We start from the raw sequence: 25,136 nt of genomic DNA on the forward strand, positions 1-25,136 counted from the left end.
ATTGGCTTGGTCCCTGTGTGATTGGTGATTTTGGGGCATGAGTGAGTCTCTGTAGTGGACATGCTTGGGCGATGGGTGTCCATGCGTTGGTGTTACATGCAGGGCTTGGTTTTTTGATGTATGGGTTGTGTTGGCGGGGTATCTGTGGGTTGTTGGGGTGATGGGTATGAAGGTAAGGGTGGGAGTATGTGATGGCATGCAGGTGGGGTGGGGTGATAAGGTAGTAAAGATTTGCCTTAGTCCTCCTGCTACTTCTGCGAGGCCCTCAGGATGCAGTATTGCCAAGACTTGCTCCTCCCATGTTGTTAGTTGTGGGGGAGGAGGTGGGGGTCCACCGCCAGTTCTCTGTACAGCAATCTGGTGTCTGAAGACCACGGAATGCACCTTCCCCCGTAGGTCGTTCCAACTCTTTCTGATGTTGTCCCGTGTTCTTGGATGCTGGCCCACTGCGTTGACCCTGTCGACAATTCTGCGCCATAGCTCCATCTTCCTAGCAATGGATGTCTGCTGCACCTGTGATCCAAATAGCTGTGGCTCTACCCGGATGATTTCCTCCACCATGACCCTGAGCTCCTCCTCAGAGAACCTGGGGTGTCGTTGAGGAGCCATGATGTGGTGTGGGTGATGTGTGAGGTGGTGTCTGTTGTGATGTGTGAGGGGGTGTGTTGGTGTGTGTTGTTTGAGGTGCGTGGATGTTGTGTAAGTGATGGTGTTGTGTTTCTGTGGATGCTGGTGTTGTTTTAGGTAGTGTCTCTCTCTGGCATGCTTTCAAATTTCTGGTAGTAAGGGTTTGTGGGTAATGTGGGTGTGTGCTTTATATTGGATTGGGTGTGTGGGAGTGGTGTGTGTATGTGTATCAAGTTTGTGTATTTCGATTCGTCCAATGTGGTTGTGTTTTATAAGTGTGTGTGTATTTTGGGCGCGCGGTGTGTACCACCAATGGATTACCGCGGTTGAAAGACCGCCTCATTGATTCGTGGGTCGTGATAGTGTGGGCGTATTCTTGTTGGCGTGACAGTGTCTGTTTTGTTATCGCCAGTTTATTACTGACATTCGGTGTGGCGGACATGTGTGGGTGTCTGTATTGGGGCAGATTCCGGGCTGTGGGTCGTAATACCTGTAGCGGAATTCCACGGCCCCAGCGGTATGTTGGCGGTCTTCTGCACAGCAGTAAGTGGGATTTACCACCAGGGTTGTAATGAGGGCCTTAGTGTTTTCTTACACTCCCAGCGACCCCCTACACACTACACTAGACCTGGGTTCCATTCGTGGTTCGCATTCCACTTTTGGAGTATATGGTTTGTGTTGCTCCTAGGCCTATTGTGTTTTATTGCATCCTATTGTATTCTACAGTGTTTGCACTACTTTTCTAACTGTTTACTTACCTGATTTTGGTTTGTGTGTATATTTTGTATATTTTACTTACCTCCTAAGGGAGTATATCCTCTGAGATACTTTTGGCATATTGTCACTAAAATAAAGTACCTTTATTTTTAGTAACTCTGGGTATTGTGTTTCTTGTGATATAGTGCTATTTGATATAAGTGGTATAGTAGGAGCTTTGCATGTCTCCTAGTTCAGCCTAAGCTGCTCTGCTATAGCTACCTCTATCAGCCTGAGCTGGTAGAACACTCCTAATCTACTAACAAGGTATAAATGGACCTGGCACAAGTTGTAAGTACCATCAGCTACCCACTATAAGCCAGGCAGGCCTTCTACATTGGTGGTTCAGCGGTGGGATAAGTACTTGTAACTGCTTTACCACTTTTTCATTGGTACTTTTCATAAGAAAAACAGATACCAAATACTTCAGGATATACACAGTTAACCTAAACAGTTTAACTTTCTTTCTCTAAACTTTCTAAAAAGTTTTAGAAAAGTTTTCAAAAGTTTAAAAAAGTTTTTCTCTTTTCTCTAAATGTTTCTAAACTTTTTTCACTCTACCTTAAACTCTCTCTAACAATCATGTCTGCAGTAGAACTCACTCCCACAATTGTCCAGGCAACATATGGTAGTTTAAACTTTAAAAGTTTAAGGGGTCTCTGAATTGAAAGGGGTTTAAGTATTGGTAAGAATTCCACAAAAGATCTTTTCCTTAGCCTTTTTCTAGAAAGTTACCAGAACCAGCCTAGCCCATCCCATGATTAGGAGGTAGGGGAGGGAGGTACCCAGCCAGACTCAGAGGAGTCCCCTCAGGATGCTGGGTTAGGATTCTTCCAAGGATCTGCCAGCTAACAGGCCATCTAGTGACACTGGTAGTGGGAGGGGGTCACACACTAGTAGTGTACCTTTGACTCCATAAAGGCCATGTTACTAGAGTCCAGCCAGTTAGGGACAGGTCTAACTCTGCCAATTCCCATCTTTCTTCTGTGTCTCCCAATCCCCAAGCCTCCCACCCTGAGGATAACTTAATGGAAAGGGAACTCAGAAAGCTGAGGTTGGAAGAGGCCAGGCTGAAGCTTAAACAGCAGCAGCTGGCCTTAGACAGGGAATCTCTGGATGTGGAAAGGGAAAGGCAGAGGTTGGGGTTAGTTCCCCATGGTGGCAGCAGCAGTGTTTTTGATAGCAATCTTGTGAGAGAACAATATTCCAGAAACCTGCATAAGATAGTCCCCCCTTACAAGGAGGGGGATGACATCAACAAGTGGTTTGCTGCACTTGAGAGGGCCTGTATGGTACAGTTGGTCCCTCAAAGGTAGTGGGCTGCTATCTTATGGCTATTGTTCATTGGTAAGGGTAGGGATAGGCTCCTTACTGTCAGAGAAAGTGATGCTAATAACTACCAAGTTTTGAAAGATGCACTCTTGGATGGAATTGGCTTAACCACTGAACAATACAGGATTAAGTTCAGGGACACCAGAAAAGAGTCCTCTTAAGACTGGACAGACTTTGTAGACTGTTCAGTGAAGGTCTTGGAGGGGTGGTTACATGGCAATAAGGTGACTGACTATGAAAGCCTGTATAATCTAATCCTGAGAGAGCATATTTTGAACAATTGTGTGTCTGATTTGTTGCACCAGTAATTGGTAGACTCAGATCTGACCTCCCCCCAAGAATTGGGAAAGAAGGCAGACAAATGGGTCAGAACAAGAGTGAAAAGAAAAGTTCATACAGGGGGTGACAAGGATGGCAAGAAGAGGGATGGTAAGTCTTCTGACAAGGGTGGGGACAAAAGTAAACATTCTGAGTCTTCATCATGCCCACACAAGTTCTCTGGGGATGGTGGGTCCAAATCCTCTTCAAACAATCAGAAAATGCCTTGGTGTTATTTATGTAAAGTAAAAGGCCATTGGGCAAGTGATTCCACTTGTCCAAAGAAAAACACCAAACCTCCCACCACCACAACCCCAACTGCAACCTCTAGTACCACTAGTAATAGCAGTGGTGGTGGGAAGTCTACTACAAATAGCCAATTCAAGGGTGTAGCTGGGGTCACCATTGGCAGTGTAGTTGGGGTTGGTCTTGTTAGGGAGACGACAGAGGCTGTTTTAGTCTCTGATGGTGGCATTGACTTTGCCACCTTGGTTGCTTGTCCCCTTAATATGGGTAAGTACAAGCAACTTCCCCTAATTAATGGTGTTGAGGTTGAGGCCTACAGGGACACAGGAGCAAGTGTAACTATGGTTATAGAGAAACTGGTTCACCCTGATCAACACCTACTTGGTCAGCAGTACCAAGTGACTGATGCTCACAATAACACACGTAGCCACCCCATTGCTGTTGTGAATCTCAACTGGGGAGGTTACTGGTCCATAGAAAGTTGTGGTAGCCACTGAATTACCTGCAGATTGCTTACTAGGCAATGATTTGGAGACATCAGCTTGGGCTGAAGTGGAATTGGAGGTTCATGCAGCAATGCTGGGCATTCCTGGGCATATTTTTGCTTTGACAAGGGCTCAGGCCAAGAAGCAAAAAGGACAGGGAAAATTGGATCCTGGAACAATGGACCAAGTGCTCCCAAAAGCTAGGGGTAGTAAGGATAAATCCTTGCCCACTATCCCTCCCTCACCAGAAGATTCCCCTTTTGAGGAAGAGGAATCCTCTCCCTGTGCAGAACCTACACCAGAGGAGCTGGCAGCAGACACTGCTGAACGTTTGGGTGCAGGGGGGCCTGCTAGGGAAGAGCTGAGTGTGGCACAGCCGACCTGTCCCACACTAGAGGGTTTGAGACAGCAAGCTGTCAAACAGCAGAATGGGGATGTCAGTGATAGTCATAAGGTGTATTGGGAAGACAACCTCCTGTATACTGAGTCAAGGGACCCTAAACCTGGAGCTGCCAGGAGATTGGTCATCCCTTTGCAGTACAGGGAGTTTCTTCTTACCTTGGCACATGACATTCTTTTGGCTGGGCATTTGGGCCAGAGTAAAACTTGGGACAGGCTTGTTCCCCTGTTTCACTGGCCTCATATGTCAGAGGACACCAAAGTGTTTTGTCGCTCTTGTGTGGCCTGCCAAGCCAGTGGCAAGACTGGTGGCACACTTAATTCCACTTCCTGTGGTTGGGGTGCCCTTTGAAAGAGTAGGGGTTGACATAGTTGGCCCCCTTGACCCTCCAACAGCTTCAGGCAATAGGCTTATCCTTGTGGTAGTGGACCATCCCACTAGGTATCCTGAAGCAATCCCCTTAAGGACCACTACAGCTCCTGCAGTGGCAAAGGCCCTCCCGGGAATCTTTTAAAGAGTGGGCTTCCCTATGGAAGTGGTATCAGACAGAGGTAGTAACTTTATGTCTGCATACCTCAAAGCAATGTGGAAGGAGTGTGGTGTAACATACAAGTTCACTACCCCTTATCATCCACAAACAAATGGTCTGGTTGAGAGGTTTAATAAAACTCTCAAAGGTATGATAATGGGACTCGCCAGACAGCAAACCTGTGTACTGCGTGATTTGCAGCTGCTCCGGCTTCTGTGCACTTTTCCAGGATTTCCTTTGTGCACAGCCTAGCCTGGGTCCCCAGCACTCCGTTTTGCATTGCCCAACTCGCTGAGTTGAAATCCAACGTTGTGGGACCCTCCTTTGTGACTCTGAGTTGACCGCTGTCCTCAGATCTTCTAAGTGCCTGTTCCGGTACTTCTGTGGGTGCTGTCTGCTTCTGCAGGGGCTCTCTGAGTTGCTGAAACCCCCTCTGTCTCCTCCTCCAAGGGGCGACATCCTGGTCCCAGCAGCACCAAAAATCCTCAACCGCGACTCTTGCAGCTAGCAAGGCTTGTTTGCGGTATTTCTGCGTGGAAACACTTTTGCAACCTTCAGCACGCTGTGGGACATCTTCTGACCAAAGGAGAAGTTCCTGGCCCCTTCCGTTGTTGCAGAATCTTCGGCATCTTCCACCCAGAGGCAGCCCTTTTGCACCTTCATCCGGGGTTTAGTGGGCTGCCCCCCACCCCCCCTCCCCCAGACTCTTGCGTGACTCTTGGACTTGGTCCCCTTCCTTTACAGGTCCTCAGGTCCAGGAATCTGTCTTCAGTGTTTTGCTGTTGCTTGTGGTTCTTGCAGAATCCCCTATCACGACTATTCTGTCTTTCTGGGGTAGTAGGGTAACTTTACTCCTACTTTTCAGGGTCTTGGGGTGAGGTATCTTGGACACCCTTCCTGTTTTCTTACAGTCTCAGCGACCCTCTACAACATCCCATAGGTCTGGGGCCCATTCGTGATTCGCATTCCACTTTTGTAGTATATGGTTTGTGTGGCCCCTAGACCTATGCCTACCTTTTGCATCCTATTGTGATTCTACATTCTTTGCACTACTTTTCTTACTGTTACTTACCTGTTTTGGGTTTGCGTATATTACTTACCTCCTAAGTGAGGGTATCCTCTGAGATACTTTTGGCATATTGTCACTAAAATAAAGTACCTTTATTTTAGTAACTCTGAGTATTGTGTTTTCTTATGATATTGTGCTATATGATATAAGTGGTATAGTAGGAGCTTTGCATGTCTCCTAGTTCAGCCAAAGCTGCTTTGCCATAGCTACCTTCTATCAGCCTAAGCTGCTAGAAACACCTCTATTCTACTAATAAGGGATAACTGGAACTGGCACAGGGTGTATGTACCACAAGGTACCCACTATAAGCCAGGCCAGCCTCCTACATTGGTGGTGCAGCGGTGGGATAAGACCTTGAACTGCTTTACCACTTTGTCATTTGGTGCTTTTCATAAAATAATCATATACCAAATAGTTCAGTATATATGCATTGAACTAAAACAGTTTACTTTTCTACTCTAAAACGTTTTACTAAGTTTCTGAAAAGTTCTGAAAACGTTTTAAAGTTTTCCAAAAGTTTGAAAAAGTTTTTTTGCTCTGTGCTTTCTAGAAGCTCTAAAACTTTTTCTCCCTCTGTCCTTAAACCTTTTCTATCATGTCTTCAGTAGAGCCCACTCCCAAAATTGTTCAAGCAACTTATGAGAGTTTAAACTATAACAGTTTGAGGGGTCTCTGCCTGGATAGAGGTTTAAGTATAGGTAAGAATCCAACAAGAGTTTCTCTTTAACCTGCTCTTACAAGATGACCAGAACCAGTCTGGCCCATCTCAGAAGAGAGTGGAAAAAGGGGAGGCTTCCCAGTCAGACTCAGAGGAGTTCCCTGAAGAAGCTGGGGAGGGTTCTTACAAAGTCCTGTCCCCTAGCAGGCCACCTAGTGACACTGGTAGTGTTAGAGGGTCACACATTAGTAGGGCATCTTTCACTCCTAGAGGCCAGGTTACTAGGGTCCAACCAGTTAGGGACAGGTCTCTCTCTGCCAATTCCCAAATCTCCTCTGTGTCCAAGCATTCCCAAGCCTCCCACCCTGTGGATAACTTAATGGAAAGGGAACTCAAAAAGCTGAGGTTGGAAGAGACCAGACTGAAGACTAAACAGCAGCAGCTGGCCTTAGGGAATCCCTAGACATAGAGAGGGAAAGACAGAGACTGGGGTTAGTTCCCCATGGTGGCAGCAGCAGTGTTTCAGATAGTAATCCTGTTAGAGAGCAGGATTCTAGAAACCTCCATAAGATAGTCCCCCCTTACAAGTGATGCCAATAATTACGAAGTTTTGAAGGATGCACTCTTGGATGGATTTGGCTTAACCACTGAACAATACAGGATTAAGTTCAGAGACACCAGAAAAGATCCTCTCAAGACTGGACAGATTTTGTTGACTGTTCAGTGAAGGCCTTGGAGGGTTGGTTGCATGGCAGTAAAGTACCTGACTATGAAAGCCTGTATAATCTGATCCTGAGAGAGCATATTCTTAACAAAATCCTGTCTGGCGTGGGGAGGCAAGGACTTACCTCCACCGAATTTGGACAGAAGGGCCAGTAGACTGTGGGAGACACTTGGACCCAGCTCTTGTGTTCCAGGGACCATGCTTGTCAGGATGAGAGGGGACCCAGAGGACCGGTGATGCAGAAGTCTGGTGCCTGCGTTGGCAGGAGAAAGATTCCGTCGACCCACTGGAGATTTCTTCTTGGCTTCCAGTGCAGGGTGAAGGCAGTCAGCCCTCGGAGCATGCACCACCAGGAAACAGTCGAGAAAGCCAGCAGGATGAGGCGCTACAATGTTGCTGGTAGTCTTCTTGCTACTTTGTTGCGGTTTTGCAGGCGTCCTGGAGCAGTCAGCAGTCGATCCTTGGCAGACGTCGAAGAGGTAGATGCAGAGGAACTCTGGTGAGCTCTTCTATTCGTTATCTGAGGAAAAGCCCACAGGAGAGACCCTAAATAGCCCTCAGAGGAGGATTGGCTACCTAACCAGGTAATAGCCTACTAGGCCACACAGAGGTCTCCATGTTGCTCTCACACCTCTGCATTCAAGATGGCAGAGGTCTGGGACACACTGGAGGAGCTCTGGGCACCACCCCTGGGGTGGTGATGGACAGGGGAGTGGTCACTCCCCTTTCCTTTGTCTAGTTTCGCGCCAGAGCAGGGGCTGTATATTTGGACGGCCCGAGACACCTGGCCAAACATATATGCGCACTGAGTGAAGTGCACAGTGCACGCCACTCATCCTCTTCACCCCCAATGCTCTGCCCCTTTAACAAACGAAACGATAATAAACACGGTTTGTTAAAAGATTTGCAGCAGCTGCTACTGGCGGGGGGCAACGCTCCTTCCCCCTAACGGAGGAGCAGCGCCTGAATCTGGAGTCTTCCGTTTAGAATGGAAAAACGCCTTTATACTCCTACAGCTAAAAAAGCCCAAAAATGACTGCCCCATCTCTTGATTACCTCTACCGCCAAAGTTTTGGAAAAACATATGAACATCACGCTGTCCAAATTTGCTGAAGAGAATAAACTGCTGGACTCAGCTCAATTTGGTTTCAGGCCAAACCATAGCACGAAATCCACGTTGGTGGTGGCTACAGATCAAGTGAGTAGCATATTGGACAGTGGTGGAAAGGCTGCTATGATTTTGCTTGACCTGTTGGCAGCCTACAATAACATAAATCATGAGATCTTGATATTGTATGAGAGGCTCAGCGTTGAAACTGTTTTGCTCTTTTCTGTCCCACCGGGTTCATTCGATGGCCTTGGGTCATCTGGTCTCTAAGTCCTTCATGTTGCCACGCGGCGTGCCTCAGGGCTCTCCGTTGAGCCCTGCACTGTTTAATATCTAGGTGGCACCCATGATAAACCTAATTTGGTCTTTTGTCTCCACTCTGATACCTTATGCAGATGACACACAGCTCATTGTGTCTATCTCAAGCAATGTTGTACAGACAGCATTCCGCTTCAACAGATGTATGAGCGCTGTATTTCATTTGATGAATACCAACAGTCTAATGCTTGATTCTGAAAAAATGGAGGTCCTCTTTTTTAGAAAGAATTCACCCTCCTGGGACCAATCTTGGAGGCCACAAATGTTAGACCCTCTCCCCACGCCTGTATCCACTATAAAAAACCTAGGAGTAATTTTCAATTCCAGCCTGTCCTTTCATGCTCAAATAACCAAACGTTCCTCATCTTGCTTCTTTTTACTATGCAAGATCAGGAAGATCTTACAGTATATACCTTTTGAATTGCAAAACAATGAAACTACAGCACTTGTGTTATCAAGCCTTGACTATTGCAGTACCCTCTACATAGCTATTCACCAACATTCCTTGCAAATATTGCAATATCTTCAGAATGCAGCTGTAAGACTTTTGAAAAAAGTTCATTGGCTGCCAGTAAAGAAATGAGTCAGATTTAAGGCTCTTTGTCTCGCTCACAAAGCCTTGTATGGAGAGACCACTCCGAACAATCTTACCTGGTATTATCCCAGTAGGCCACTTCAATCTGCTAGTTCTTGTACAATAAATGTCTGTAAAATTAGGTCTGACTGGTAGGGGAAAGTTTCATCTATGCTACATCCCATCTCTGGAACAATCTACCGGAACAGCTGAGAATTCAATCTAACCATCTGATTTTTAGGAAACATCTTAAAACCTGGCTTTTTTCCAGTCTTTAAATGAGAGGCAACAATTCAGCGTATATCGGCAGGAGCATAGTCAGTATGGTTAACACAGCACCCAGGTACATTTGAACGCTTTAGAAAACAAATATCAATTTCTAATACAAAACGAATAAGCTGTCAGCAAATGCTCCTGGAAAATTTGGGTCGATAATGAATAGCCACAAATTTATACTTAGTGAGAAAAGTCCAGTTATTATGTTAGGAAGTAACCTTCTTTATATAAGTTGGTATTCAGATACAAGATGAAGACTCAAGAGTTAATTTACTTCCAGGCTTTACAAAAGAGGATTTACCTCCAGATTTAATTTGCACAGTAAAGAGACTTGGATTTTTACAAGAAAATAAACTAGATTGATTGAAAGTTCAGAGCCAGTACAAATCATGGTGAAACCAAATGCAGCGAATCCACACACTCTTCAGTACAACCTTACAGGTGAAGTAGAGGAGGGAATTGTTCCGGTCATTGACAAAATGATTGAGCAGGGCATTCTAAAAGAAGTGCTAAGGAGCACATATAACTCTCTAATCATGGGGATTAGAAACACAAGTGGTAATTAGAGTAAGAAACAGGGAGTGAGAAAAATAAATACTATTGTTGTCTTATGCTGAGGTATTGTATTATAGAACATGCAAGATCCAATGCCATTATTTTACTTTTAGGTGAGTCACAATTATTCATTTTGTGAATGCTATGTTTTCCTGAAAGTTTATTGGTTGTTGTCATTATTACCTCATCATGAACCATGTCTATAATGTGTTCCCTCTGTCTGAAAAATATAAAATGTACTGTTTTGGGGATATTTCCTGGAATGTTTTTGCCCTTTTCCATAAGGCAGGCTACATTCAGTCCACTTACTGATTTTATTCTTAAGAACTTTCCTTTGTTTTTAACTAAGCAGACTCTATGTTAGTTTTCAAATTTGATATTATAGAATAACTTTTTCCAATTCTTAGCAGACAGTTGTTGTGTTGGTCAGTTTATTGACTTTGCATCTAGAGTTATTTCAAATTCTGGCTTTTGATATACTTCAGAGGTTACCTTTATGTGATCCTCTTGCAAATATTATTATGAACATTTCTCTGACAGCTTAACCATGTTTTTGCCTCCTGTAATTATTTTAAATCTGTAATATAGCCTTATAGCTTGTTGTAGCTCCAAAGGCAAGGGCCTTTACCAAGGAAGATGTTGTTTAATGGCCATTATAGCCTGCTGCGGCAGACTATAAGGCTATTACTGCATTTTCCCCATGAGGAGAAGATGTGTTAATTAATAAAACAAAAGAACCCCCGAGACTGAGGTGGGTGAAACACCCCTGTGGCTCTGAAACATTTGTTTCACAGGTTTTGCTGTGGATTTTTACCAGTTAGCAGCTGCATGCAGGGCCACAGCAGTTAATTGTTTAACATTCACAGCCCCTGGTTCTTCCTTGGCTTGGCCAAACTGCTTTTTGTCATTCAGGTGAGCCAGGAAGATTCAGGAGCTGAGCAGAAGCCCCAACTCCTCCTCCCGAGACACCACTAACACTGTGAGCTACGGGAGGAAGAAGAGGGGAGGCTCCTCCGTGCCCCGCTGCGCATTCTCTATCTTTTGCTTCCTTCTGACCAATCCATATATTTTGGAGAGGCAGTGGCTGTGCACTAGGACATCGTAATGTTGAGAGCAGCGGGCCTTTATCAGGGGTTATACGCTGCTGCTGCTCCATTGACTTCAAAGGAGATCTCAACATTCACTGTTCTGTGCTTTGTCTTGCCAAGATTAGATTCCATACCCTAGTCCTTGGGTCATCATCCAGTGGGGCTCAGCAGACACCGGTCCCCCACATCATCCCTTTAGTTAATTTATAAATAAAAAGCACCAACACATTGATGCCTTGTTGGCAGAATTATGTACAATGACTTTACCGTGCCATTTGCAAACCATATTGTTTTGATTCACGCATTGCATGCGTTGTAAATGGAAAGACGGGGTTATGAATAAGCAGACTGGGTTGATGATGTCTCCATATTCACAGAGACCTTTTCCAGCAAGCGATCATGGTTCTTGGTGAACCAAAAATGTCTATTTATTCATAGCATAATTGCTTTACAATGACTTATAGAGAACAAGAGTTCCTTTTGTTTTGTAAATTCAGGGCAGTTATTTGGAAGATGGGATGAAGTGTGATTGTCGTCTGATGCAAAAGTGTTTGTTTACTTCGGTTCAAGGTAGTCTGGGATGACCAGGCGGTGCGGTGTGGTGCGGCTGCCACCCTTGGTGGAACAAGAAATATAACGGTCAGGTACGGATACCTTTAACCCTAAGTTTCCTTTTCCTCTGTTTCTTCTTTCTCTGTTCCCTCTCTCAATCTGTTTTGTAAAGTCTCTTCTACATTTGACGCCCACTGTGCACTATTTGTGTTGCATCAAACTTCTGGTAATAGCCTGATGGAGACACATTCCTCCTGGAACACGTTGAGGCCTAATGCTGGTTCGATTCCTTTCTAGGTCGGTTTTGCCCAGCAGTTCCTTCACTATCTGAGCATTTGTCACCTCCTCCTACACCACGGGATACTATACTTCCTTAGTCTGTTCTTCTACATCTTTTCTCTCTGGATCTTACTTCCACATCTTTACGTCCTCGCATCCAACCCTTTTCTGTCTTGTCTGCCACTTCACGGGTCGTGCTGGGCCCGTCTGTTTTGTGTTTGTCTTTTCTTGACCTTTTTGGTTTCCTATACCGTTGTGATGTTTTTTTTCCTTTTCCAGGTGTTGCAGTGCTGGGTCCTGTTGGAGGATGAGTTCCAGGTCACCAAGTAAGCCCTTATCTTCCCCTCAGTTTGAGATGTGAACTCCACTGAGCTAACTGGACACAGCCTCGGCGGACAGTGGCATTTAAAGCACCGAGTACAAGGCCAATTCCTTTGTTCAATAAAATGTCCCTTCCTAGATCGCTGAAAAAAGTAATGACACTCTAAGTGGCCAAGGGAGTAAACAACATCTGTTAATTCATTACAAGTATTGCAGGTATCTCACTAGGATGCCAGTCGTTGAGACCTTGAGTTGCGGTGGTTCCAAGTTTCCTATCTACAGACGCCAAGAGCTGTTTTACCACTATCAGAAATGCAGCTCAAACTAATGACCTTTCTTGTTTCTGTAAATGCTTTCTTTCTCCAAAGTATAAGATCATTTTTTTTATTCGTGTTCATTTACAATCTCTGACTCTATTTCTACAGGTGACTGAAACATGAACATAAAAAGGAAGGTTTTAATTTAGTGAAACACCTTGAAAAGTGTTACTTTAAGGTACGGTAAAACATTCCAGAGCATTAAAAGGAGAAACACATTCTATGTGCCACAAATGGTGAGGAACCTGGAACTGAAGAAACTGCTCAATGTGGAAGTTGTCAAATCCTGAAAGTAAAATGACCATTAATGTTTCCAAGTGTCATTTCCTGAGCATGAGTAGCCTCTGAAATATACATGGAACACAAGAGTAAATTGAAAGTCTGCATCGGATAATTGTAAGAATATTTTAACTTAAAAGAAACAATTCAAGATTAGCCGAGCAAAACATTTCGGCAACAAATGATACCCTTGCAGTGCACTGGAGAATATTCAGTGTTGTAGATTCTCTCTGATGGTTTATGAGAAATGCCTGGGATCCACAAACTGCAAACCAGCAAAACAGTATCTGTACACATAACATGACAGAAGTGTCAGGACGACCAGTCGCCTCCATGTAAAAGAGCGAGCTTTTGTCTATGTCTCCTGTGATTTGTAGAGAGAAAACATTGTTTAAAAGAAACAAATTGTAACTGATCTTTCTCAAATGTCATTACAGCAAAGAGGCTGGAGTATCCTTTCCAGTACAGAAAGATTCCCACAATAACTGTCTCTTGGGGTGATCGGAGTAGGATCCTGCTCCGCAAAGTCGATCATATACCTGCCTTAGTCGTATAGTAACAAATCTGGTATTGGCTCAGAAAGCTTAAAAGGGGCCAGTGCTTTGCCACTGATAATTCCTAAAACCACTCTGGCATGCCCTAATCACTTGTCATTACTTGTATGAACAAATGTACTTAAAAGGCAAACGCTAAACCCCAAAGACCTTATCAGTGCTTTTAAAACTCTAACATCAGATGTGATAAACTGCAGTCACAATATTAGTCCAATTCAACATCAGAGTCCTCACCAGGGCACAACTTGGATAAAATGAATCCATGAGAGGCATCTTAATAAATACAAGGGCCTCCTCAGTGAAGGTTTATAAGACAAGTTAGATAGGCTGCCTTTGAAAGTAGGAAAATGATCTCCAGATAAAAGCTAAAATTAGTTAAATACAATTGTTAAGAAGAGCATCTGCAGTTTATTTTAGATGTTAATGCTGAGTGTAACATAACTGAGTACAGACTCTTTAATTAGATTAAGTCTTAACATGGCATGTACCCAGGAACAAACCAGACATGGAGATACATACATCTCAAATAAGAGCAATACATGTGAGAACAGCTTTAGTTATCAATCCCACCTCACTGAACACGAGAGAACTCACACTGGACAAAAACCTTATCAGTGTCCTGAATGCCAGAAAGTCTTCAGTCACAAATCCTCTGTCATTCAACATGTGAGAATCCACACTGGGCACAAACCTTATCAGTGCTCTGAGTGCCAAAAAAGCTTCAGCCAGAAATCTAGTCTCACTAGGCACGTGAGAACCCACACTGGACAGAAACCATATCAGTGCTCCGAGTGTCAAAAAAGCTTCAGTTTTCTGGGCAGTCTCACTCGACACATGAGAATCCACACTGGGCAAAAACCTTATCAGTGTTCTGAGTGCCAGAAAGACTTCCGTCACCAAACCTCTCTCATTTTACATCTGAGAAGCCACACTGGGGAAAAACCTTATCAATGCAATGAATGCCAGACAAGCTTCAGTCAGAGAGCGTGTTTAATTCAACACGAGAGAATCCATACTGGACACAAACCTTATCAGTGTTCTGAATGCCAGAAAAGCTTCAGTTCAAAATTAAGTCTCACTCAACATGAGAGAACTCACACTGGGCTAAAACCTTATCAGTGCTCTGAATGCAGGAAAAGCTTCAGTCACAAATCTGGTCTAGCTCGTCATGAGAAAACGCACACTGGACTAAAACCGTATCACTGCTCTGAATGCCAAAAAACCTTCAGTGAGAGAGCTAGTTTAATTCAACATGAGAGAATCCATACTGGGCACAAACCGTTTCAGTGTTGTGAATGTCAGAAAAGTTTCAGAGTGAAACAAAATCTCACTAAACATGAGAGAACTCATAGTGGGCAAAAACCGTTTCAGTGCTCTGAATGCTGGAAAAGCTTCAAACAACATTCTGGTCTAGCTCAACATGAGAGAACTCACACTGGACAAAAACCGTATAAGTGCTCTGAATGCCAAAAAAGCTTTAGCCAGAAAGTCAGTCTCACTGCACATGAGAGATCCCACACTGGGCAGAAACCATATCACTGCTCTGAATGCCAAAAAAGCTTTAAGCACAAATGGTTTCTAACAATACATGAGAGAATCCACACTGGGGAAAAGCCTTATCAGTGCTCTGAATGCCATAAAAGGTTCAGGCGGAAAAACCGTCTCTCTATACATGAGCGTTTACACACTGGGCTAAAACCTTATCAGTGCTCTGAGTGTCAGAAAAGCTTCAGGCGGAAAATCTGCCTCATTCAACATGAGCGCGTACACACTGGGCTAAAACCTTATCAGTGTACTGAATGCCAGAAAAGCTTTAGTCAGAAAGACAATCTCATTCGACATGAGAGAACACACACTGGGCTAAAACCTTATCAGTGCACTGAATGCCAGAAAAGCTTCAGTCAGAAAGACAATCTCACTCAACATAAGAGAACACATACTGGGTACAAACCTTATCAGTGCTCAGAGTGCCAAAAATGTTTTGGTTGTAAGATCAGTCTCATTCGACATGAGAGAATCCACACTGGGGATAAACCTTATCAGTGCTCTGATTGCTCAAAAACATTTAGCCAGAAATCTAGTCTAGCTCAACATGAGAGCACTCACTCTGGTCCAAGACCTTATCAGTGCTCTGAATGCTGGAAAAGCTTCAGTCGAAAATCTGGTCTTGTTCAACATGAGAGAACTCACACTAGATAAAAACCTTGTTATTTTTCTAAATACCAGGGAAGTGTCAGCTGGAGATTCAGTTTGATTCAACATGAGAGAACCCACAACGAGAATGAAAATTATCACTGCTCTCAATGTGACAAAAACTTCAGTTGTAAATGCAACCTATCTACATGAGAAAGACAGTGCGGGAGAAAAAAAGATGCTTACTGTCAACCATGGAGAGGAGAGTTCAGCATTGCAAAACATTCATATGACGTAGCCACAAAGATCTAAAGCCATTGATTGTCCTACAAACTGTCTACTGAAAGCACACTGTGATTGGTGGAAATACTTGAATTAACCTTACTTCTTAGTGACTATTTGTGGCCTTATTGCATTCAGTGTGTTTTGCTCCCTGTGTGCCAAAGAGCCACAGCACCAACCCACAAGGATAAGTTGATCCTGAACTTTTGAGGCCACGCCCCTATGATCTGGAATGCAAATAACCTCAAACTGTTTCCAGCCTTAATGAGCCTCAACAGGGAGCTGCAACAGGAGTTCTTTCATCGCAGGTCTCTGTGGAACCAACAGCAGTTCAAGACTGTGCCACTTAGAGCTGATCATTGAGAAAAACTAAAGGTGATGGAAGCACTGGAAGTTAATCTTGGCAACATTCCACCACATCATTCTCTAGTCTTTGGACCACTAAAGACAATGCCAACCATATGCAAACCATTCTTGGCACCACCATCAATAGTCCTAAATACTTCTGTTATGAGGGCACACAGCATAGTATTATAAAGATCCACTTAAGTGGCCTCTTTCCATTTCCAGTATGCTACAAATGGAACCTGCTCCCCATCTGCCGATGGAAGTTTCACAAGCTTTAGAATCACATCAGATACATCCAAGAGAGACTCACAGATAATCAGACATATTCATAAACTACAATAGGACAATTAAGTATGACAGAATGCTATTCACAAACCTATGTGTGAATGTCCGGCCTTTCCCAGCTTTTTCGGCAACGAGTTGTCTGCCCCGACTGCAGAGTTTCCCCACATGTTCATATACTTTTTAGTACTAAATGCGGGAGGCACAGAGGGGTTTGGCTGCAAAATTGTAAATATTTATCAATAAAGGGGAGAGGATAAGGAAGGAGTAAGGAGGAGTTTACGGAAAGAAAAGCACTCACCCACAAAGGAGTAAGCCCATTTTAAATTACACTCCACAGTTCTAAACTTACTACATCTACAATGTACCTAAAACAGTTGTAAATATACTCCAGCTCAGAGCAGGAGTAAGTCCAACATCACACATAGCCATCCACTGGAACTGCAACTAGTAAACAATCGAAATATGTGTAATTTAATGGAAAACAATATCTAAAAAGAAAACATTTTATTATTTTAAAATGTTTTAATAATGTTTTAATGTAAACACTAATATAACCTTCATTTTCAGTAAAGTATAATTACATTTGTTATACTTAATTCTCTACATCACATTTAATAATTAATCATGCATGATAAAATGTTACTTTAGGTGGGAAACCTTTAATTTAAGCTTACAAAATGTGGGCAGTGCTCTCCCTGTGTAAAAAGATGGGGAAAATTATAAATGTTTATTATTCTAGAAGAAATGAATTGTTTTTATTTTAAATATTAGTGTAAATTAATAAAATATACTTTAAACGTAGAACACAAAAAAGGCTACAACACTATTAACTTGTATTTTAATTAACAAATTAACTTATTTTAAATGTGCTAAATAATTTTTTGAAGAATTGTATAAAAACATCCCACCTGAAGTAAAATCATTGAATTTTCTCATGATATTCTTAGAATTACTACACTGTATTGTACTGTATTAGGCACTTACAGAGCACAAAGCTACCCTAGGGCTTCCCAGCGCTATAGTGTGCTACACATTACACAGCGGTGACGATGTTAAACATCTGCCATCAGAGCCAGGAGATCAACAAGACTGTGCGAACAGCTGTTTGCGTAATGGCGATTCCAATCAGCAGTCTGCAAGGTAGTAGGCATAGAATCCCATAGCTTGGAGACATTGTACTGGAAAGATCGGCCACCTCTTCTCGCTCTCCTGATCGCCGGAACCACAGCCAGGCAGGCGTTGGAAAAACGCAAGCGTCTTGTAGGGGTAAAAGGAGTGATCCATGCATTCCCAATCTTGGGACCCGTCTGGGTGATCTGCGAGCAATGCATTTGCCTTACACGCCTCCGCTCAGAGGGGACACAGCCTTAGAAAAAGCTATGTATGGAATTAAGTTAAATAATGTTTTTAATAGCTACAATATTTTTTAATTAAAAGGTTAACTTATCTTATGAAATAATTCGTTTTAAAATGTGTAATTATGTAGCATTCTTTTGAATTTATATGTAGTTTTGAAAGGCAGAATACATTATTGTAATTTATCTTTATTTCCAGTAGGGCTCTATTTTTAAGTCTCTGCCGCCATTAGTTTCTAGGGAGGGGTTTTGCATTATCAGTGTTGGCTTTGTGCGGTGCTGCACTTCTCATTGCTCCATTCTGGCTGTAGTAAGTCACATTTGTACATTGTGCTCCACCTCTATTTAAGGGTGTGAAATTAAGTAACTTTACGCTCGTAATGGTGAATAGCTAAAAGTAGAAACATTACTCTATGAGCATCATTGCACATTTAGGTTACTCACAAGTGTAGGATACCTTTGTGAATAGCCCTCACGGTGCCCAACTTGACCTGATTGTTTCATTTTTGTGAACCTGGGTACTTGGCTGTTATTGAAGGAAATGGGACGACCCTGCGAGAACACCAGAGCACTTGTCCGATGTGTTTGTTTGACTGAGGAGTGGCAACGAATATCTTTAAGTAACTTTTCTGGACTTGCTACATCATTGGGCCTCCTGAGAGCCTCTTGTAGCAACGATCTGATATTGCAGTAGTATGATCAGGTAATGTCTCTGTGTTGTTAACCATGTTATCATGATTTGCTGTTATATTTTTCCTTCTCCTCTTCCTTTTACCAGACCTTGTTGTATTTACCACCACATTGGTGCTGAAATGTCACTTGCTGTTAACTGGTTCTGAGGTTCTCATATTTTTCATGTGCATTTTTTTGTTTGATGAACAAGTTTTTACCCTTGGTCTACGTCTACAATGTAAGCACCAAGAGCCCAAACCCTGAGATTCCTGCACCTTGATCTGCCTTCAGTGGTATTCTACCTTTTCACTTGGATAACTGAGATATGGGTGGAATAGCGGATCGACGTTTGAACCTGCAGTGATATACCATGATGGTTACAAGTCTCATGTTCAAACCATCAGCGTGAGCTCCAGTATGACGCTTGTTCCCACACCACGCTCTGTGCTTTGGTTCAGATCATCAAGTTTGAACCATCTCCATAACTTGGGACCTCTAACGACTTTGCAGCTGTTTTCAGTGCCTGACATTTGATGCATTTTGGTGCCGTAGATTCAGGTTCAACTGGACCCAACACTACCTTCTGGGCATTTTACACTTCAAGCCACTTCTGTGCAGCTCATCACCTTCTGAGACTGACTGAGCCCAAAATCTCGCATCAAATTCCAGTGTTAATCATCACCGGAGCCCAGACTCACCAGCGCCCCTTCGGGCATGCCTAGCGAGGCAGCTACTGTTTTGTATACTGATTGTTTGTGATGTTGAATACGTGACTAACTGTATCCTGTATTTCCTTTAGGTCAGTTGTTTTTGCTTAATAATAATCCTTAAATCACATATATACTTTTGATTTTGCTTCTGAGTAATTATTAAATAATCCTGTTTATCTAAACTTGCTTTGAATGTTGAATGTCTGTATCTCATTTAATTACATTGTATTGAAATTTCTGACTTCCACTGATTTGTTTTACCCTTGAGTGTGCATTAGGCCTTACTGCTGAAGCAACGTTACCAAAAGTGAGCTAAGGGCACATTAGTGGAAAACACATTTACCTTTACTGGCCAAAGTATGGGAAAAGCAAAGCAGGCTGATTCCAGACACCAGACTATGTAGCTGACAAAGTTACTGGTTTAGACAGAATGTGCACCAGACTGTAGGTGCAGAAAGCAGAGGCCACGAGGGGGCTATTGGTAGCTGTGCCCCAGAATCAGAGACTTGCACCCTCTCTCAAACAGTTGAAATTGCTAAAGCTGCTGCCCTTCCTACCTTCAGGTCTCAACAACTAAGACTGTCCACTCATGTCATAACAACACTTGCACTGTTACCAGAGTCACTGTGCCCTCTCCTGTGTACAAGCATGTCACATAAACACGTTCTGTTGTGCTTTGTGTACAGGCTGCCCCCCCTTTGTATTTAAATGAGCTTCAGTGATCAGATACCCCAGGCTCCCATCTCTGCTAGTGCACATGATAATGTGAGCAATGGATCGCAATAACAACCAACGGCTATATTGAGAAATAATAGGCGTCCAAGTCACACGGCCCTGGGTATGTCGTTCTGTATTACTTTTCAATTTATGTTAATAAGCAGCAGTTTTCCAGGTTACTTTTTTTCTTAGTTTATCACTTTATATTGTTCTTTGCTCTGTATCAGGTAAACATGTGAGGTTTGACGCAGGATATGTTTGTGTTCCTTGACCATGACAAAATCCCTTTGTTCTCAATTTTGTAAGCATGCGTCTTGTTGACATACTGGTCTAGGATGGACCTTCTCCAAGCAGCAAGTGCTGTAATAGGAATACTAATTCATACATATTTGAAATTGTCAGAGCTTCAGATTGTAACAGAAAGTGCTGAAAATACTCCACTTTGAAGAATATCACATTGTGACGTATTAACAGTCCTCTTTCACTCTTAGGAACCATCTCCTCTCTAATCACACATTGACTGTCTTTGCCTTGGACCATGTACAAAGCTCTGATGCCTTTCAGCAATAGTCATGGTATACTAATAGGACACATATAGACAGGGAAATGTGTTCAACCTTGAGTAGCACCCATCTCTCTTACAGTGTGGTGTGGGGAGCAACATTCTGTGTACTGGTTCATTTGTGGGTGAATGCTGTGACCAGATAAGTCAGACAAATGAAAGCACTGTCTTAAAAGCTCTTCGTTTTATTTGGTGTGTAGCTTGTAACCAACTGGAGCTGTGGCTGGAAGTGCTATGGTATTTATGGATTAGTATATAGGGGGTCATTATGACCCCGGCGGTCAGCGATAATGTGGCAGTAGTACCATCAACAGGCTGGCGGTACTTATCGCAGCATTATGACATTGGTGGGTTGGCTGAAGCGACCCCGCCAATGTACCACTCCGACCGTCATGGTGGTAACAGCCGCCGGGCTAGAGATATCCATCTCCAGCCCAGCGGCTGCCATTGTGCCACCTGCGGGATTATGACCCCACCTACTGCCGTGGGTTTTGTGGCATTCGTAACACCACGAAAACCATGGTGGTACGCCCTATCAGTGACACAGAATTTGTTCCCTGTCACTGATAGGTGCCCCCCACACCACCTACCTTTCCAAAGACCCCCCAACCCCAACCCCACCTCCCAAACCCCCACCCCATACATCCATGCCCCCATCACACACACACAGACACACACTCATTCACATATACATACATGCATGCATACATCCAATCACACACACATCCGCACACACTTCCAAACATACACGCACTCACACTTCCATACATGCACACATGCAATCAACACTCAACACACACCCGCATTCACGCACACACATACATGCACACACCCCTCCACAAACACACAACACCCCCACCCCCCTTCGGAGACCCGACTTACCTGGATCCAAGGGGTCTTCCGGCAGGAGACGGGACGGGGCACTGCTACTGCCAGCAGCACCTGCCAGCAGAACACCGCCAGGCTGTATTATTTGTCATAATATGGTTGATGCCTGAGGGCTGAGAATTTTTTTTTAAACATAGTGTGGTATATTTAAGCACCCCTAGCGCCACCTTAGTGCCGCCATAGTCTACTTTTTTTATGCTAAGGCGGCGCTAACATGGCATTTTCCCTGCACCATATTTACAAAGTGTTGCAAAGCATGCATTGCGCCACTTTGTAAACCCTTGCGCCACATTAGGCCTGTGCCAGGCATAATGTATGCAAGGTGGCGTTCTGGCACTAATGGGGGTGTAAAAATCTATGAGATTCCTTTGCACCATTTTCTATCTGCATTTTGAATGCCTGCTTTCTGTAGACGTTAAATAGAGGCTCCCATAATATTCAATGGTCCTCTGGGTGGTTTGCAGGACTAGCGTATACATTTTTGAAGCTAGTCCTGCAAAGCGCCGGACTAGCATCAAAAGTTTTGACTCTAGTCTCCCCAACTACCTCCATTATGCACTAGGTGCAGCGCCACTTTTCATAAATATGCCCCAATGTATCATGGCGGTTGGAGTGAATACATAGGTGGCCATTATGAACATGGCGGGAAAGACCGCCGACCACCGTGGTGGCGGTGAACAGAATCCCGCCGGCAGCAGCGAATGGAAACCTGCCATATAATGATAGAAAAACCCAACCCCGCCAAAAATTCCCACACCACCACTTCCCGCCAGGGCCCTGTCTGCGGGAATCCCAGGCCACCCAACCCCGCCTCCGCCAAGCACACCCACATCCCGCCCTCCAAATAATGATGCACAAATCACCTCGGCGGACAGTGTAGGCCGGATGACCATTGGCAGCTGCGTCCAGCACCGGGCTGCTAGGGGGCCCAACAACAACCAGTGCACACATTGGCTAGGCCTAGCACCGACATGCCTGACACACATCCACAACACCATAGAACACCCCCAGACACACACCATAATCCCTTGCAACGAAACCAGGACCAGAAGACAGAGAGCACCAGAGCCAGAGGGAGAGCACGCCGGCAGACAGGACACGCATAGCGACCCACACGGGAGCACCCAAACCCCGTCCCTAGTCCCGACGCCATCCACCACCCTCACCATGTCCCCCCCCAAAATCCACGCTTCACCGAAAGGGAGCTAAGGACCATGGTGGATGAGATCCTAAAGGTGGAGCCACAAATTTTCGGGTCCGAGGTGCAGCACACACCCATTCCGTGGAAAATGGAGCTGTGGCAGACCATTGTTAACAGGGTGAATGCAGTGGGACACCATCCACGCACCAGGGACGACATCCGCAAGAGATGGAACGACCTGCGGGGGAAGGTCAGGGCCATGGCATCTAGGCACCACATCGCAGTGCAGAAGACTGGTGGAGGACCGCCACCAACACCACCCGACTACACCGACTAGGAGGAGAAGGTACTCGCCATCCTGCACCCAGAGGGACTCACTGGACTCACTGGAAGAATGGACTCGGGTAAGTCATCTACAATTACTCCCTATACACCATTCATGTAATGCATGCACCACCCCACCCCACCCACATCCACATCCACCTAGACCCACACCCCACCCAGCCATTACCCACCACCCTGCATCACCCACAACTCACTACCAGGCCCACATCACTCCTGCTGTGTACAGCCACCCACCCCTGCACGTACCCACAATGGAATAATAACCCCCACCACAATGTAACCCCTCCACTGACACTAAATGCAATGGCCACATCACAAAGGCGCCCCGGAAGGCCCCTGAAAGGCACACCAGTACACAATTACACAGTTCTGTACACCTCAAACCCTCATGCATATGTAACAGACATGTCTATGTCCCCCAACAGGCACCACCACCCATGCAACCCTAATGGAGGGGACAAGGAGTGCCACAGCACTCCAGGGATACAGAGGCACATCACAAGACCTTGACGAAGGATCCCTGGACACTGATGAGCAGGCAAGCCCCTCACACAGCCCTGGATGCTCAGCATGCAGCAGCCCCACCCAGTAAAACACTGTCACCCCTAACACCCAGTCAAGACCAGCAGGCCAGGGGAGGTGTACCCACACCAGTGGACCCAGGGCACAGACAGGTGGAACACAGCTACAGAGGCCACAGTCTCCCACTCCCAACATGCAGGAATGGCGAGGGCCCCAGTACAAGTGGCACGTCAAGACCTGCGCAGGGGACACAGGCACAGGGGGGCCAGGGCAAGGTCAAGTGTGGGTCAGGGGGCAGGGCATCGGATGGATGCAGCAGCCCAGGAAGTCATTGCAGAGGTTTTGGGGGCCTACCTGTAGGAGGCTGGACTGGCTTGTAGTGAGTACCAAGGGGTACTTGCACCTTGCACCAGGCCCAGTTATCCCTTATTAGTGTATAGGGTGTCTAGCAGCTTAGGCTGATAGATAATGGTAGCTTAGCAGAGCAGCTTAGGCTGAACTAGGAGACGTGTGAAGCTACCACAGTACCACTTAGTGTCATATGCACAATATCATAAGAAAACACAATACACAGTTATACTAAAAATAAAGGTACTTTATTTTTATGACAATATGCCAAAGTATCTTAGAGTGTACCCTCAGTGAGAGGATAGGAAATATACACAAGATATATATACACAATAGCAAAAATATGCAGTATAGTCTTAGAAAACAGTGCAAACAATGTATAGTTACAATAGGATGCAATGGGGAGACATAGGGATAGGGGCAACACAAACCATATACTCCAAAAGTGGAATGCGAACCACGAATGGACCCCAAACCTATGTGACCTTGTAGAGGGTCGCTGGGACTATTAGAAAATAGTGAGAGTTAGAAAAATAACCCTCCCAAGACCCTGAAAAGTGAGTGCAAAGTGCACTAAAGTTCCCCTAAGGACAAAATAGTCGTGTTAGAGGGAAAATGCAAGGAAAACACAAATCAGCAATGCAACAACGATGGATTCCTGACTGAGGGTACCTGTGGAACAAGGGGACCAAGTCCAAAAGTCACAAGCAGCTCGGAGATGGGCAGATGCCCAAGAAATGCCAGCGGTTGGTGCAAAGAAGCTCTTACTAGGCTGAAGAACTGTGAATACTGCAGGAACGACAAGGGCTAGAGACTTCCCCTTTGGAGGATGGATCCCCCACGCCTTGGAGAGTCGGAGAGTCGTGCAGAAGTGTTTTCCCGCCGGATGGACGCCAACAAGCCTTGCTACACGCAAATCGTGCGTTTGGCGTTTTTGGACGCTGCTGGGGCCCAGGAGGGACCAGGAGGGACCAGGAGGTCGCAAATTGGACCTGCAGAGAGAGGGGACGTCGAGCAAGACAAAGAGCCCTCACTGAAGCAGGTAGCACCCGGAGAAGTGCCAGAAACCGGCACTACGAGGATGCGTGAAACGGTGCTCGCCGAAGTTGCACAAAGGAGTCCCACGTCGCCGGAGACCAACTTAGAAAGTCGTGCAATGCAGGTTAGAGTGCCGTGGACCCAGGCTTGGCTGTGCACGAAGGATTTCCGCCGGAAGTGCACAGGGGCCGGAGTAGCTTGCAAAGTCGCGGTTCCCAGCAATGCAGCCCAGCGAGGTGAGGCAAGGACTTACCTCCACCAAACTTGGGCTGAAGAGTCACTGGACTGTGGGGGTCACTTGGACGGTGTCGCTGGATTCGAGGGACCTCGCTCGTCGTGCTGAGAGGAGACCCAAGGGACCGGTAATGCAGCTTTTTGGTGCCTGCGGTTGCAGGGGGAAGATTCCGTCAACCCACGGGAGATTT

General features: G+C 45.0%; 3 protein-coding genes across 8 annotated transcripts in view; 1 reads left to right on the top strand and 2 right to left on the bottom strand.

Annotated features, from left to right (window-relative positions):
* Nucleotides 1–19,277, top strand: part of LOC138287235 (zinc finger protein 84-like) — a 34,610-nt gene extending 15,333 nt beyond the window's left edge. For 2 of the 6 annotated variants that reach the window (XM_069227594.1, XM_069227593.1), the window contains exons 2-3: nt 11,638–11,707; nt 12,174–19,277. In XM_069227594.1, coding sequence (XP_069083695.1) covers nt 13,843–15,564 — 1,722 coding nt within the window. In that variant the 5' untranslated portion in view covers nt 11,638–11,707; nt 12,174–13,842 and the 3' untranslated portion in view covers nt 15,565–19,277. Of the gene's footprint in view, nt 1–11,560; nt 11,708–12,173 lie in introns of all 6 variants that reach the window. The other 4 variants (XM_069227591.1, XM_069227595.1, XM_069227590.1 and 1 more) reach the window with 4 other exon arrangements.
* LOC138287238 (zinc finger protein 664-like) overlaps nt 1–25,136 on the bottom strand; it is a 946,449-nt gene that overhangs the window by 447,535 nt on the left and 473,778 nt on the right. The gene's annotated exons all lie outside the window — the stretch shown is intronic.
* The window catches only part of LOC138287236 (zinc finger protein 271-like), a 640,682-nt gene that overhangs the window by 100,334 nt on the left and 515,212 nt on the right, over nt 1–25,136 (bottom strand). The gene's annotated exons all lie outside the window — the stretch shown is intronic.

Source organism: Pleurodeles waltl, chromosome 4_1 (genome assembly GCF_031143425.1).
Source record: "Pleurodeles waltl isolate 20211129_DDA chromosome 4_1, aPleWal1.hap1.20221129, whole genome shotgun sequence".
Lineage (NCBI taxonomy): Eukaryota > Metazoa > Chordata > Amphibia > Caudata > Salamandridae > Pleurodeles > Pleurodeles waltl.